This window comes from Notolabrus celidotus, chromosome 1 (assembly GCF_009762535.1).
Source record: "Notolabrus celidotus isolate fNotCel1 chromosome 1, fNotCel1.pri, whole genome shotgun sequence".
Classification (NCBI taxonomy): Eukaryota; Metazoa; Chordata; class Actinopteri; order Labriformes; family Labridae; genus Notolabrus; species Notolabrus celidotus.
In genome coordinates this window covers 37596993-37612549 of record NC_048272.1, presented here as the reverse complement: position 1 = coordinate 37612549, position 15557 = coordinate 37596993, and the positions used below count along the sequence as shown (strand labels likewise).

At 41.9% G+C, this 15557-nt stretch overlaps 1 protein-coding gene across 4 annotated transcripts in view; it reads right to left on the bottom strand.

Moving 5' to 3' along the window:
- The window catches only part of fbln2 (fibulin 2), a 99114-nt gene that overhangs the window by 25430 nt on the left and 58127 nt on the right, over positions 1 to 15557 (bottom strand). For all 4 annotated transcript variants that reach the window (XM_034698351.1, XM_034698367.1, XM_034698362.1 and 1 more), the window contains 2 exons: positions 14865 to 14987; positions 10376 to 10477 (listed from right to left, as the gene is read on the bottom strand). In XM_034698351.1, the coding sequence (XP_034554242.1) occupies positions 10376 to 10477; positions 14865 to 14987 (225 nt within the window). The remainder of the gene's footprint in view (positions 1 to 10375; positions 10478 to 14864; positions 14988 to 15557) is intronic.

Sequence of the window (15557 nt, the reverse complement as noted above, 5' to 3'; positions counted from 1 at the left end):
GAGGAGACAAGCTGCCGTTGTCCGCCATCGTTGTTGTTGTGAGGGAAAGTTTGCTCTAGCGCTGCTAGGTAAAGCACTCACGTAAATCTGACGTCATGACGTGCCTCTTCCAGGGGTGCAAGCGTGTGGAAAAAGAAACAGGTGCCGTGTTGGTTTGCGAGTTCAACCGGCTATGTTATGTCGGCCGTTGCGGACAAAAGGAAACTTTAGATTATATTTAAGGGGCAAGTTCAAGAGACTTATCTCCTTACACAGCATGGAGACCTTTTTTTGCTTGGATCCATCAGACGGCAAAATCTGATTGATCCGGGGATGACAGCATGGCATCTTCCTCTTAGGTCTGTCTTATTATTTGGTATCCTATCACTGGTTCAAGGAGAGAGAGAGTAAGCTAAGCTGTGTTATGTTGACACATCATGTGAACAATGTCAGTAAAGCAGAGACATTGCTTCTTTCAAGCAGATTCCTCATGGCACAAACGTCAGTCTCAAATCACACACTGTCGTCTTGTGACTCCTGTGTCGAAGTTAAGATGTTTTGTCCCCAAACGACCATATTTAAGATAAAATGATAATGGGATCCTATAGGGGAGACCTCTAACATAGGACAAGTTTTAACACCATTGTTTCCACTTATCAGGGATAACATAGGAGCCATGTCATCATTTCACTGTTCTCCCTCTTATTACCACCATGAATAAAAGTATGGTGTTCTGGCTTCTTTATAAGTGTAAGTGGAATTACATAGAATGATTTAAGTGAAGAATATGCTCACTGTCCAACCACAGGTCAGAGCATTACTAAGTATGGCTGAATTAGAGGTGGTACTAAAAGAGGAGCTGTTTGGGAGCTGAAGCAGCGGCTCTTACTGCTGAACTGAGCCAAATGATCTGGCCCATTTAGAAAGAGCTGCTTTAAAGCCTCTGTACACCCAGGGTCCAGCTGCATTTATACTACTGATTGGACCTCTCCAGCGTTGTCAGACATCTCCCAAACTCTCTCCTGTTAGCTGTGCTGCACCTTTTGCAGAGTGATAAATTACAACTGTATTCTTATTGGGCACCCTCCAAAACCTCTTAACCCCACCACTTAAATATGCAAACAAAGTGCCACAATTACCAACAGCTAAAGAAAGTAGTACTACAAACATAAATACTCACTGGTTTTCATTGCTGATCAATATGATCACTGCTTGGTGAAAGCATAGATTGTATAATAAATGGATGTAGAATCTGTGACGTCACCCATCTGTTCCTAAAGCACTGTTTTGAAGCCAATAGTCGGCGGGTGCCATATGCTGAACTCAATCTAACTTCTGTCGAGCTAGTGTAGGGTAAAGAGGCCGGCTTTGAGCTAGTGCTGGGCGATAATTTGATAACGATAATTATCCTGATATAATTTTCCTCTATATAAATATAAAAAATGTTGATAAACCAGGCTGTAAACATGTTGACTTCTGCTGTAAAGATTATCTTTACATTGGTGTGTATGTGGTTTCTGGTGTTTCTGCAGCCAGCCTCAAGTGGACACTATTGGGAGCTTTATTATTATGGGTAGGTTTGGTATCAGACCGTATAAAGCCATGAGTAGGAACATTCAGGCATTTTGTAACTGTTACCATTGTGTAATTGTTATGAGGTTATGAGAATCAGAAATATTAGAACTTTCCATGAGTTTTGAGGAACTGCAGTTTTTAACACTTTCGCATTGGCTTCAATTCTCGCTTGGGTGAAACCCTTTTTAACTACTCAAACTTCCCCCTGATGCCAGAGTGTGACCTCTGCTGGATGCATGGTAAAAACAAAGTGAGTCAACTCATGATGAGAATTTGTCCAATTATCATTTCATTGACACGTTAAAAACATTAACTGGTGTGGTGGAAATCTGGAAATGATAGACTCAAACAACAACGGTTTGTCTTTGTGAGCTTTATTCCGGCCTTCAGTAAGCTTTGCAAAGCGGTCAGCTGGCAGAGTGATCTAATAACCGAGACAAGGTATGCTCAACTGACCCAGAGTGAAGATGCAACACGTTACTTATTCTCTTCAGATAATAATATTAACACATCATTAAACATCTTCCAAGAACTGTAAGACAAACAAGAGAGCTTTTTACGACATCTTGCTTCCTGGTCACCTTCCTGACATTTCACCCCCTGGTCTGCTCCTCAGCCATGGGAACAGATAACAGTATGCAAATCACAGAAGGTCTGGTATGTGTGAATGTTTCTAGCTTCTAATCAACACAAGAACAACTTACTATCATGTCTGTATTTTTCCCATCACACTGGTCTCTGCAAACAACAGCTTGAAAGTTAGTCTGAAAGTTACTCTGAAAGTTACTCCTGTCCCGTTGTGCCTCTCTTAAACTGATGTACCAAGTGCAGAAACATGAAGAACAGCACTGCTGTTTGCACTAGCTTTTCTACATCTCATTATCCAAATTCTTTACAGGAAGATTATATAGATTTAAATAATTGTGCATTATTTGTACAATAGTAAAACGAGATGACCTTCACCCTGGATTGGACCCTAAGGCGTCTCTTTGTTGGCTCATCTCTCCCGTCTGCAAACATTGTGGTCAATCAGTGGTAATATCTCCCACAAGGTTTAGCAGAGTAGATCAAATATTACTCTCAAGGAGTTCCACATTACAAACCAAAAAATGATGAGAGCACAGGGAGGATAACAGAGTCAGTTTTTGCCCTAGGTCTCATCCGTGCAAAAGCTCTCAAGGCTGATCCCCATGCTACAAATCACAGAGCTCCTTTCCAAAACAAATCCAACTCTGCTCTTGTTTACAGCAGCTTGTTTGGGCTGGTGGAAGTGATTTATATAAATGGGTAGTGGTGGCAACCACAAATGTAAAACCTTGAAATCACTGCAATATCCGAATTTGGAGCCGTCAGTGTGCTGTTGTTGGTGTTTGACTGAAAATGTATTCATTCACAGCCTGGTGATGAGCAGCGGCAATGTCAAAACACTGATTAACTGTCTAACCCACACATTCAATATTCAGGTTGTGTTAAAGCTTTCTTCACACACTCCATTTCCTTTGACACATTGGGAGAATCCTGTTTCACACACACACACACACACACACATACAGCCATAGACGGTATAAAATATGGACATCCGTGACGTCACCCATCTGTTTCTGAAGCGCTGTTTTAAAGCCAATCATCGACGACAGCTATATTGCTTCTATCGAGCGAGTGTGACGTAAAGAGGCGGGCTTTGAGCCTCTTAGCCAACAGCTACAGTGTTCCCGCCTATCAATCAAGTCAGCTGTGCCTCTCATTGGAAGACTTGTAATCTCAATATCTTCAAAATTGCTGTGTTAGAACAAAATTCACCCCCCCATTGTGTGCCGATCAAGAAATGAGCTATCCAGACTACACTCGCTTTTTTGTACCAGGCTGTAAACATGTTTATTTCTGCTGTAAAAATCGGCTTCTTTGAATTGGTGTGTATGTGGTTTCCAGTACTTCTGGAGCCAGCCTCAAGCGGATCCTGGATGAACTGCAGCTTTTAGCACTTCCACATTGGACTCATATTTTTAGGCTGGAGGTTACCGCTTGGTGAAAGCCTTGAATTAATTTATATTCATGTTAAGCTGAACATTGAAAGGAGATGTGAGTAGCTTCATGTATACTGTTCAAAGTATGAATCAAATTATCACAGTCTAACATAAGTGCTTACATGTGCTTGACACATTTGAGATTCTGCAAACATGTAAGGTGTTAATCATTCCCAGTCTGCATGATAAACCCACACCAGCAGGTCCTCCATACTTCACAGTCTACTTACAACTCCATCAGATCTCTATTGCCCCCCTCACCCTCACCCTCACCCTCACAACTTGTAGTGCAATTGTCTTTGTTTCATTCCTGTCCAAACCCAAACTTGCCCACCCACACGTTCACATGTGGAAACACTTTGCAGAGAAGGTCCCCGCTCTGCTCTCTGGATGAAGTGATCGCAGAGGAACACTAACTCTTATGTGGTGCTTGTGCATGTAGAGGGATTATCCCACTGGCTGACTGACAGACAGTTTAAATAAACTCAGAGAGGAACTGCACTTTGACTGTATACGTTCGCTTTCATAGCTGCAGGGATAACATTTGTTCACAGCTGGCTTCTAGTAATGAATCAGCACGTGCCCAACATTCATTAACAAAACTATATCTACACAAATATCCTTAACTTCCTCACTGTTTCTTTTCCTTTAAAAACATCTTGACACATTTAAAAGTACATGTGCTTTAAGGAGGGATTCGGACTCTTATTGAGCTGGTGTGTATTGGATTCCAGAGTTGTAGCATAGATCACTTTGAATCACAAAGGAAAACTGCTGCCAAGTTCTCACCCTGCTGCAAGATCACAGATCAATTTACTAACTACTGCTGGAAATGTATCACTATAAGGCCATTCATAGAAAACAGTAATTGGCATGAACACATTTTCTTCGGGGAGGTTTTATGTTGATTGTCTATCTATGTGAGAAGTTTTTCCACAGTAGATAAACCTTTTTGTTTCTCATTTAAATGGGTTTAGATTCTTAGAAGCAGCACCCTCAGTTGAACTCCATTTACTGAGTAGTGATCTTTATATCACAGGGTTTTTCATTTTCATCAACAAAGAAAATAACTCCTTGTAAAAAGGCATTACAATACGTTCTAAAATTGCCTCTGAAGCCTTAGAAAGTAGATACTATTTAAAGCAATAATTGATCCCAATAAGAGAGGCCTCATACAATCCTCTTTAAAACAGAACTAATTAAACAGCCATTAAAACTACAGCCCCCAAAATGACCATAAAGTAAAATCAACACCTCTCTCGAGCTGGAACAAAAACTGTTCACTACACCTTCATGAAGGTAACACTTACTGTAGGACTGTTGAACTAGTCTGCATTACTGCTAAATGTTCCTAATGCTCTGTTTAATGCCCTTATAAAGTCATAATGGGTATGATGTCACACCCAGTGGGCATGAGCATTCACCTGGAGTTGTGGTTTTGGCCACCAACGTTGCATAATTGCTCCCTTGTAGCTCTGTTTGGGTCTCCACCAGCTCTAAATAAAAATAAGTGACTCTGGAAGTAATGGTTAAGTGGTGGTAGAGCACATGTTAGTAAGCTGTTTGCTACGTGTGTTATTTTGCTCCATGTTACTGAGCACTCTATAAACAAACAATAAGTAAGCAGGAAAAACCAAAACACCAAGCTAAAACAGGCTATGTGGGAATTTGATTGTTGGAATCAGAAGGCTGGATGTGAAACAAACACCCCATTAAGAAGAAAGCTGTTCACTGATTGGCCAAACTGAGTGTAAACATCATGTCTGTGACATTCTAACAATTGGTTTGGACGTTACAGTCTACTAGTTAAGATGAACCTTACGTCTCCAAGGTGCAACTAAAAAATGAACCAAGTTAAGTTATAAACTAACTCGTTTCAACATATGGTTTAGTGAGGACCTTAGACTGTATAAATAATGTACGTAGTATCCATGATGTCACCCATCTGTTCCTGAAGCGCTGTTTTGAAGCCAATCGTCGGTGGGAGCCATATTGGTAATGCTGAACTCAACCAAGCTTAGTGTGAGGTAAAGAAGCGGGCTTTGAGCCTCCTAGCCAAAACCTATGTGTTCCCGCCTGTCAGTCAAGTCAGTCATATCCTTAAATGGGCAAAACTCTTAATCTTAATATCTCCTGAACCGTCGCATTAGAAAAAAGATCACCCCTGTACAGTGTGCGCAACCGTTTTTTGAACCAGGCTGTAAACATGTTTATTTCTGCTGTAAAGATCGTCTTCTTTGAATGGGTGTGTATGTGGTTACTGGTGTTTTTGCAGCCAGCCTCAAACGGATGCTCCATGAATTGAAGTTTATAACACTTCTGCATGGGATTTTGAGATCATTTGGTCTGAACGTTTGGTTTAGTGAGGACTGTACACCCTAACTTAGGACTCAATTTATGTAGAGCTGCTGCAATAGGCCAACTTCAGAACCATGCAAATATCAAACAAGCAGTGAGTACCGATGAGAAACTTCATCTTGTAATAACAAAGGGATCAACCCATAGAACTGTGGTGGTGTAATGTGTAAAATACTGTATGTAAAATGTTAAACAAATTTAAATACATCTTCAAAAACAGCTTCTTCATAAGATTCAGGATGGAGGGACTAAGGGCTCAGTTATCAATCATGTGGAGTTCATCTGCAGTGGCTTATGATATATTAAATTTATTTTGTCTCACTTTGTTAGTTTCATGTTTGTCTGTGTTCATGGGTGATGTTTTAAATACCTTTGCCATGTGATATATCTTAAAAATGGAAAAAGGAGTGGGGCTAAATAAGACCTTGACTTCATTCCAGACTTTTGTAACAGAGTTTTGTTTTTATTCAGATATTTCAAAGATGTTATAAATAAAACAAACCTTAACTCATGTTCATTTGAAAAATAATTGTGTAAGACAGATTTAATCTACAAAGCCTCTAACAGGTATATCTGAGTAGTTAATACGTTACTCAATGTACTGCAGAAACCCTGCACCCAGCGTGTGTTAATCCACGGCTGAAAATCCCAGACTAATTACCTCCACCCTGTGCCATGTTCGCTTAAACCTGGACTGCAAAGCTGGTTGAAAACATAACACAAAGAAAAAAAAAGGTTGCACTACAATTGAGCCAAGACTTTAAGGTGTATATCAGGAGGAAGTAATTGGTTTCAAAGTAACAAACAAGTGTGAAATGATAAGGTACAGAGGGGTGAAGTAATGCTCTGTAAGCGTTCAATATGTTCCAATAAATCGTGAAACTGTAGGCATGATGATGTATTGTTCTCTGTATGACTTTATCTGTTCATGGGCCTGTGGTCTTTGTGATTCTGCCATCGATATGTGCTAGGTCGCTCCTGTCTTTAATTTATGTACACTGCAATCCAGGGTTCAAACATAACATGAACATAACTGAATGAGACCCTGGTATGAGTATTTGCACACTAAGGGCCCGATCTACTAAACTTGATATGGCGCGCAAAGCACATGTACTAACAGGGTGCACCGAGGATTGGGTCTGTCAAATGAGCAAAATAGCACTTGCAATCCATTTAGTGTGTTTGCCTTCATGAATATGCAGAATACATGCAGATTATCAGTAAGCGCAAAATACTGCGACGAGGAGATGCAAATGTAATCATTTAGCACATGCAATGTGATTTATCAAACCTGAAACTGTGTGTAGTTGAAGGTTTTGCGTCTATATTGAGCACGTTTGAAAGGCAGGTGCAAACTGGCACAGGGTTACACACAAATGGCTGCGGCCACCCTGGCGAGAAGGAGCCATAGGTGCAATGACAGACGAGGGAGAGAGAGAATCTTCCGTGCACGTGTCAACATATTTGGACCATAGACTGTAAATAAAAATGGAAAGCGTTGCTCCACCTCTTTCCGTTGTACGGTTCTGAAGCCAAAAAATCTCGCTCCTGGGTGCCGCCATTGTGCAGCCAGAGCCTGTGAAGCCACTGTAATAAGCTCCGCCCTACAGCGTAACGTCACAAGACGCTGTGTGCCCTTTGAAGTTTCACTCTACGGCGGCTGTGAATCAAAGGAAACCCGGAAGTGAAACCCCGTTTTTTAAACTCTAATAACTAACGAAAAAGAAACTTTTCAGGAAAAAGAGGCCTTGGACACAAAACAGTCAAATACTAACTACATATCACCACAGCATACGGATGTGAGAAACATTCGTACAACGTGTATTTATTTTTTAAAGTTTGACTGCTCCCCCGAGCCGGATTTTTTTTACCTATACTGCAGCCAGCCACCAGGGAGCAGTCACACTGCTGAAAGCTTCACCACCAGGGGAGGATCTGGCTCGCTTGATTTGGACAGTCAGAAATAAAAATAGTAGAGACATATCGTCTATCCAGCAATGCTTTTTTTGAGCTGCTGGATGACCCAATTAAGGGCTGACCCTAACCCTAACCCCATCGCAATTAGTGCCTGCGTCTCCAAGTGTCCACCCGTCCGTATGAACGTTCATCTCCTGTGCTCTCCCCTCCCTCTTCATTCACTGGCCGCTAAGTTAGAGGACCACTGCCACGAAATTACCTCCCGACTGTTGCCAGGGCATTGACGGCCATTATCAGCGCAGACACAGCACTGACCCGCTGCCTTGTGTACGATGGTCCAAGTGTTACGGCGGCGGGCGCGTGCCACATTAGACACAGCTCTCACCTCGCGATCTATGGCCTGTAACCCATCCGTTTAGGGCTGTCAAAATTGCTCCAAAATGACGTTTGAATATTCGCTCTAAAACAAAACATAGGTTCGAACCATTCAAATATCTATATTTGCGCATTATGTCAATAACAGGTGGACAAACTAATACAAGGAGACATAACTACTTGTATATGTATTTTTATTTAAGATATAACATGCCTAAAACATACCTACACATTACAAAACAAGTAAATTACCTAATGGTCTAAACCGAAACACTTTGAAGACCGGAGACCTCTCGCTCGCTCGCCTCTCTGTGCGCAATGCTCTGAGTGAGTGCTGAACAAGACTTGTGCGAGCAATCAAAGGTCCCGACTCTTGTCCCTAATATAGGCAGGCTTCATTCAGTGATTGAAGCAAATACTATTAACATTAATTGAAGTTAAAGTTAAAAACGAAAAAGTAGTCCACTTACATTCTTGGCGCTTGTATAAAAAAAGAGGAAAAGCTGCATTTTATCCCAGTGTCACTGATTGACGGGCTCTTTTAGTCCACTGTCAATGTAGGGTCTTAGGCCTGACAGGTTATTTGCCAAAAACACAAGACAGTCCACATGTGAAGAGGCCCGATCTCTTTTTATTCACTGTATTTCCAGCGGAGGAAAAGACGCGTTCAGGGCGCACTGAGGATCTGGGGACGGAAGGATTTCTCTCTGCCGTCTGCTTCACGCTGTGCATGTGTGACTCCTGTGACCTGTCCCTGACCTGTCATGCAGTGCGCCCACTCGCAAAGCAGCCGCCAATGTGTTTTTTTCCACAGTCGAATATTCATTGTCACAATTTAATCTCCGTTTTTTTTTAATATTCGAATATATATTCAAATTTAGAATATTCGTTGACAGCCCTACATCCGTTTGATTTCTTTTTTGCTGCAGCAACACCCAATCAATGTCATCATAACAATCTGGATGCCTGCGGGGCTCTGCTCAGGTGTTTTCTGGTCTGAGCTGATTTGGGCATTGTCAGACATCTGATGAAGATTCTCCATTTAAGAAAAAAGAGATTTTTATTTTTTTTTAAGGTCATGACGGACAACTTACAAAAACACTTTTCAAAAACGGAAATCACTTTTTTTCCCATTTTCCTAAATCGTGTTTCTTCTGGCAATGCTGAGATGTCTCTGCTGGAGTTCACCAGTGTGTTTATTTGCCTCTTCTACCAAGACCTCCAACTCCATGACTTCAAACTTCATTTTTCGTTTATGGCCCCTCTGCTCTCTAAAACTATCCATGGTGACAGCCGGTATCACACGCAAAAACTTCATTTAAGGTTCTGCACCACTTCTGCACCTATCAATTGCGCACTCAATCATAGAAGATGATCCGTAACACGCCCATAAATAGCACATGCAATGTTTTAGTTTGCACAAGCAATTTAGCACTCGTTATTTGGGATCCTAGTAGATCAGGCCAAAAATGTTCCTTAGAAAAAATGACGTTTTAGAGAACTGATGAACCATCGTAAACCAATGTTACATTATATGGTTTCTAATAATAATATATGACTAAAATGTTTTGTTACCATGTGTTCCTCCAACATTTGCAAGTTCCAGGTGGCGCACACTTAATTACTGTCATATAAACCACAGCACACTGCAATTGTAACTTCTGACCTCGACCTGTTTCTTCGCCTGTAGCATTGTTGTGCCAAGTTATCCTGCATGGTTTTATGAAGGGATTGCAGCTAAGTATACAGATGTTATGTGAAGTGTTTGTTTTTGCAGCTTTAGTTGCCACCAAGAGTAATTGGCTAAGGTTGACTAATGCTCCAGGCACCAGGAAGTTGGAGCCCAATCAGTCGATGCATTGTTTAGCAGCACAAGAGCTGCATTTTTCCTGCTTCATGAGTGACTGCATCCAATTAAAAAGTGTCCTGATCTCTGGACATGCTGCTCCAATGCTCTTATGTTCTGTTTCCATGGCTGTTTGTGTTTGTTTTTGTTCATTTACACAGAAGTGAGCGCTGGTGTCGCCAGTGCTGGGTTGTTTGTTACTTTGTGCAAACCCTGTTTTAGGGGAGACAGCTTAAAGGATACATTCGAGCATTGTGAATCGCTCCAATTACTGCCAACAAGAAAAAGCAGTGGGCCTTACCTTCACACATGCGTCCATCCATCATCAGAGAAAAGCCTGGGAAACAGGAGCAGCGAGCCCGGCCTGCAGCCACCGTACACTGCTGACTGCAAGGACCATTTTCTGTGGGAGACAAAAATATGAGCAGCATGACTCCACACAGTTACACCTGCAGGACAGTCATTCAGCCATAATGTCTTAAATTCTTCATCCTTGTGCTGTTTCTCTGCTGTCCTTGTAATTCATTGTTCTGTTGTTTTGGTCCCAGAGGCTCCTCCACCTTCACACCCTCGCTCTGATCACCATCCCCTGCAGGAAGGAGCCTCTCATGAGCCGTCACATTCAGCCAAACAGAATCAATTCTTACTATTTAACAGCTCGATAGCCTCGTCACAAAGAGGCATGCGCCGGGAACTGTTCCACTACTGTTTCTCAGGAACACTTTCTCCACTAATGCTATGCAGTAGTTCAGTGTCAGAAGGCTGCTCGATTCATTGATCAGGATATTCTCATAACTAACAATCAGACACTCTAAAGGAGCAGGGCCTTTGTTCAGTTCTCTGGGGATGAGACTCCTGCGTCCTGAGGGTTTGCACTGCTGCACTCGATATTCAGCTGCAGGAGATGCTGCAGTGTTAACACCACATCAACTAACTTTATCAGCAGGGTTACATGCAGAAAGAGGACTGTCCTTGTTTTTACTTCTTCTTATAATGGATGTTGTCACCTCAGGGTAGTGAGGTTTTGCCTCGACACATCCTGTCAGCTCTTCTTAGCTCTGCGTACCTGCTTTATTCAACAAAATCAGAACTGTACCTTGAGCAGATGCATCCAGCCAACTGTGCTCCAGGCAGCAGACAGGAGTGCTTACACTTCACCTCCTTCTATGAAACCCTCTCTGAGCCCCCAAACACTCTCATCACCCATTACACATGAAGCCAGAACACTCCACTACAGCCAGAGAAAGAATCCATGAAAAAGAGTCTCAAAGCAAGAGGTGAAAAACTCTACAGATCATGTTTAGTGTTTCGAAAGAGTCTACTCCCAGCTAACCAGGTAATGCAACTTCAGTGAATCACCTCAAATCCAGTGCCTTCCTTGCTCCTAAATGGGTTGCCTATTGTCTCAAATGAGTTTGATTTACATCGATTAAAGTTTCACTCATTCTCACATCAGAGGGGGCTGGCTGTTTCAGAAACTTTGGAAGACATTATCCGTTCTCAGTATCAGGGGCTAGAGTGAAAAGTGTCTCCACCTTTGTCTCACGGTCAGGGTTAAACCAAAATATTCTAAGCATATTAGGAGGAATTCAAGAAAAAGATAGAGGCCACTAAAGCTGCATTTTGACCAAGAGTTCCAGGGTCTTTTAGACCCCAGAACTACTTTACCCGTAACTAAAAGGTTCCTGTGCCCCCATTGTTGTCTGCGTTTCGACCACAGGCTGAAGTCCCGGGTAGATTGGGCAAATCAGGCCAGTGACGCATGGAGGAAAATAACTAAATGCACTACACCACCAGACCAGTAGTGGGCAGTAAAACAAAGACGAAGGCCATTCATCACAGATGACACCATAAAAGCAGACGGACAGGCAGGTATCATTATGAGCAACACAACAGTTAGCCTGTTAGGATGAAGAGACTCAGCTCACGTTGTTTTAGATGGTGCTATATTTCATCACAGATGGATTCACTGAATCAACACGTGAGAGGAGATAAGCACGAGTAGCAAAGACGTTTCATTAAAGGGCAACGTAAGCCATTGCCCTTTAACTCTTGCTGTGCATGTTTACACTCCGCGGTAAGATGTGATTTGGAGCATCATAACCCTCTTTTTGTTTTTTATATCTTAACTTGATTACTGAGCTTCTTTGTTTTTTGTGTCAAGTCTAGCAGTGACATCTGCAAAGGTTTGCACCGTTCCTGCATTTGCAAAGTATGATGCATCTTGTTTTGACGCATCAGTTGGCTTCACGTTCATCGCCTCTCACTTTTTCATTCTGTCTTCTCTTCTGGGAATGCCTGTTTATGTTTGTGGTGCAAGAAGTTTGGAGCTATCATTAGATGAAGCAGACGTCTCATACTGAGGCTGTGGAGAGTACAGTATGTTATTTGAGACAGCCCTAGGAGCAGCCCAAGGTACCTGTGATCATAAATCGCTGCTGTTTGTTTAGCTGCTTCATTGCTTTTGTGAAACAAAGTTTTTGCTTCTTTTAAATCCTGCTAATAGTGAAAAATGATCAACAGCTTCAAGGTCTATTTTAGAACAACAGCTTGGACCTCTGAGCAGTGGGTGTGGCTCACCCGGCTCACATACCTACTATCATAACCTCAAGCCTCCTTTACAATGCTAATTCTCAGCTCTATACCTCTATTCTCTGGTTCCACTGGGGTTGTTTTGCATGATTACCTGATGAAAATGATCCCTAATCATCTTTTACCGGTCACCCATGCTGCCCCTCAGTTCAGCCTCTGTCTCAAAGAGCCCATTCAGCTCCTGTCTCCGTGAGCCCCCTTTCTCTAAAAGTCACCTTTCTTCTGATTAGGCGGCGCTCTGGAAGACCGCGAAAGGGCAACAGTGGCAGCACCCATCTGGACTCGAAACCTTTCTGGGCATCACTTCAAACTTGAATACACAAGTTTTGAGAGGAAAAGTTCAAAGTCAGACTAAGCGGGTGAATTGGAGCATCAGTTCACGTTATGGACTGCTCGGCCTACATTCAATAACTCTGTAAATAAACTGGCAGCTAGCTGAGTTTGTCTGTTTACAGAAATATAACAAACGTCAGAAACAATGAAATCTTACACTAACCAACATTTATGAACCTGATTTGAAGTTTTAGAGATGAACACCTGACTTAGTTACATAAGATATTTGACAGACAGCAAAACAGGTCCCTTCTTTGACTCTCAAATACAGATCAGGTACTTTTGCTCTCATGAAAACTAATTTTCGCCTCACTCTGTCCTGAGCTGCTTTTATTTAGTTATTTACTTTCCAGTTTTGTGTTTCGCCGTCATTTCCTGTTTTATTTTGTAGATCACACTTTGAGTTGTCTCATTAACTGCTACTCTGGTTCAGTTTTGTATTGTTCAAGTTGGGTATTTCGGTTGTCATATCACTCCTTGTGTGTGTTTTAAGTTGTGTTTATTATCTCAGTCTCAGTGTTTTCCTGTTTTATTTTGTAGTTCTTGTTCCCTGTGTGTCTGGTTTAGTTTGACTTCCTGCCTTTGTACTTCCCTCCTGTTTGATTACATTAATAAGTTTCACCTGCGTCTTTAGTCGCACCTGTGTTAATTACCCTGTGTGTATTTGGTGTCCCTGTGATCATCTCTCTTTGCCAGTTCATTGACTCTTCCTCCTGAGTCTTGTTTGCGTCTTCATGATTTCTAGTGTTTCGTGTGGATTTTGTTGTGAGTAAGTTATTGTTTTCACTTGGCTTTCATTTATTAAATCCTTTTTATTTCTGTGTCTTTTTTTATTTTGCTGTCAAAACATGACAAACCCTAACACCAGACTTCCAACAGATCTGTGTCTGGTGCGGCTCTGTGCTCTCTCGTTTGTCCACTGGATGCGTTTTCAGAATGCAGCACGGAGCAGGACCTCCGGACAGCTGGAGTCATGTGACTGAGGTTTTCCCGCTGTAATTACTGAATCAAGGATTCTCCTCCTCCTCTCCTCAAATACTAACTACATATCACCACGGCATACGGATGTGAGATACATTCGTACGACGTGTATTTATTTTTTAAAGTTTGACTGCTCCCCCATTTCAGTGAATGGGGGAGACAGATTTTTTGACCTATACTGCAGCCAGCCACCAGGGGGCAGACACACTGCTGAAAGCTTCACCACCAGCCGAGCCGGATGCACCCCTGGTTCCCGCCTGTCAGTCAAGTCAGTCATGTCCTTATTTGGGCAAAAACTTGTAATCTTAATATCTTCTGAACTGTTTCGTTAGAAAAATATTTAACCACTGTACAGTGTGTGCCGAGAAATTACATACGTAGAACGCAGCTGTTTTTTGTACCAGGCAGTTAATATGTTTATTTCTGCTGTAAAGATCGTCTTTTTTGAATTGATGTTTCTGCAGCCAACCTCAAGTGGATTCTCGATGAACTGCGGTTTATAGCACTTCCGCACGGGCTTTATATTTTGAGACGGGAGGTTGCCGCTTGGTTCTGAATTTATGTGAAACAGCAGAAAAAGTAGTGGGCCGGAAACAGACTATCAGAGAGATGACACTGCACACCAATATTAGGAAGAAAAGAGAAAGAACAGAAAGAAACGTATTTAGAGAAATGTTAGAGAGTGAATAGGGAAGGTAGAGCCAGGGCAAGAAGCCTGTTTGGGCTGCAGCTCACCCCAACCAGAAGGCCTCTACTCCCCTACTTTCATGGGGGAAGAGAGGAGCGAAAAAAGAGTCTTATTAACCAGTTTTTAATATCAAGGCGAGACAGAACCAGTGCACTGTGTTGTCTAATGAGTTGAAGTGTCATGCTGCTGGTATTACCTGCACAAGGATTAACGTGGACAGGTGGTGGTCTGGTGGTGGTGGTTGTACTTGTCGTAGTCGTAGTTTGTGTTGGGACTACAGCCGGCTCCTCTCTGACTCTGTTGTCCTCGTCAGGACTCACTGCTCATGGAAACACAACAAAAAAGAAGCCAGGTCAGTGAAGGGTTAACTTCAGAAAGGAAACTACTTCATTCTTGAAAACTGTAAACTCAATGACGGCAGATTGACTAACATGTTCCTGATATATTAACCAGAATTAAAGAGTAACTTTCCACATATAAAACTGCTCCCTTTTAACATGACATGGTTTGACCCACGCTGAATGTTTTCATCATTAAACTCTTTTATGGAGCAGAGATATGGCCGAGGATAAATCATTTCTCATTTGAGGTTGAGGGGAACTTCAATGAGCCTGTTTCTTTGGCTCTATCTCAAGTGCCATTAATATCATGATGAAATCCGTTGTTGGTTTTCACCGCAGCATCACCAAAGTGAAATAACTATAAATGCACAATAATAAAAAATTAAGATTCCTGTATTAAAGTCTTTAATGGACACGAAATACTTCAGTTTTATTGCTCAGCAGTTCTGTCTCATGTGATTGCAACAATGAGGCATTTGGATTGAAGTAAACCCAAATTCACAAATGGCAAAATAAGAGACAACAGAAGAATAGTAGACGGCGTATGT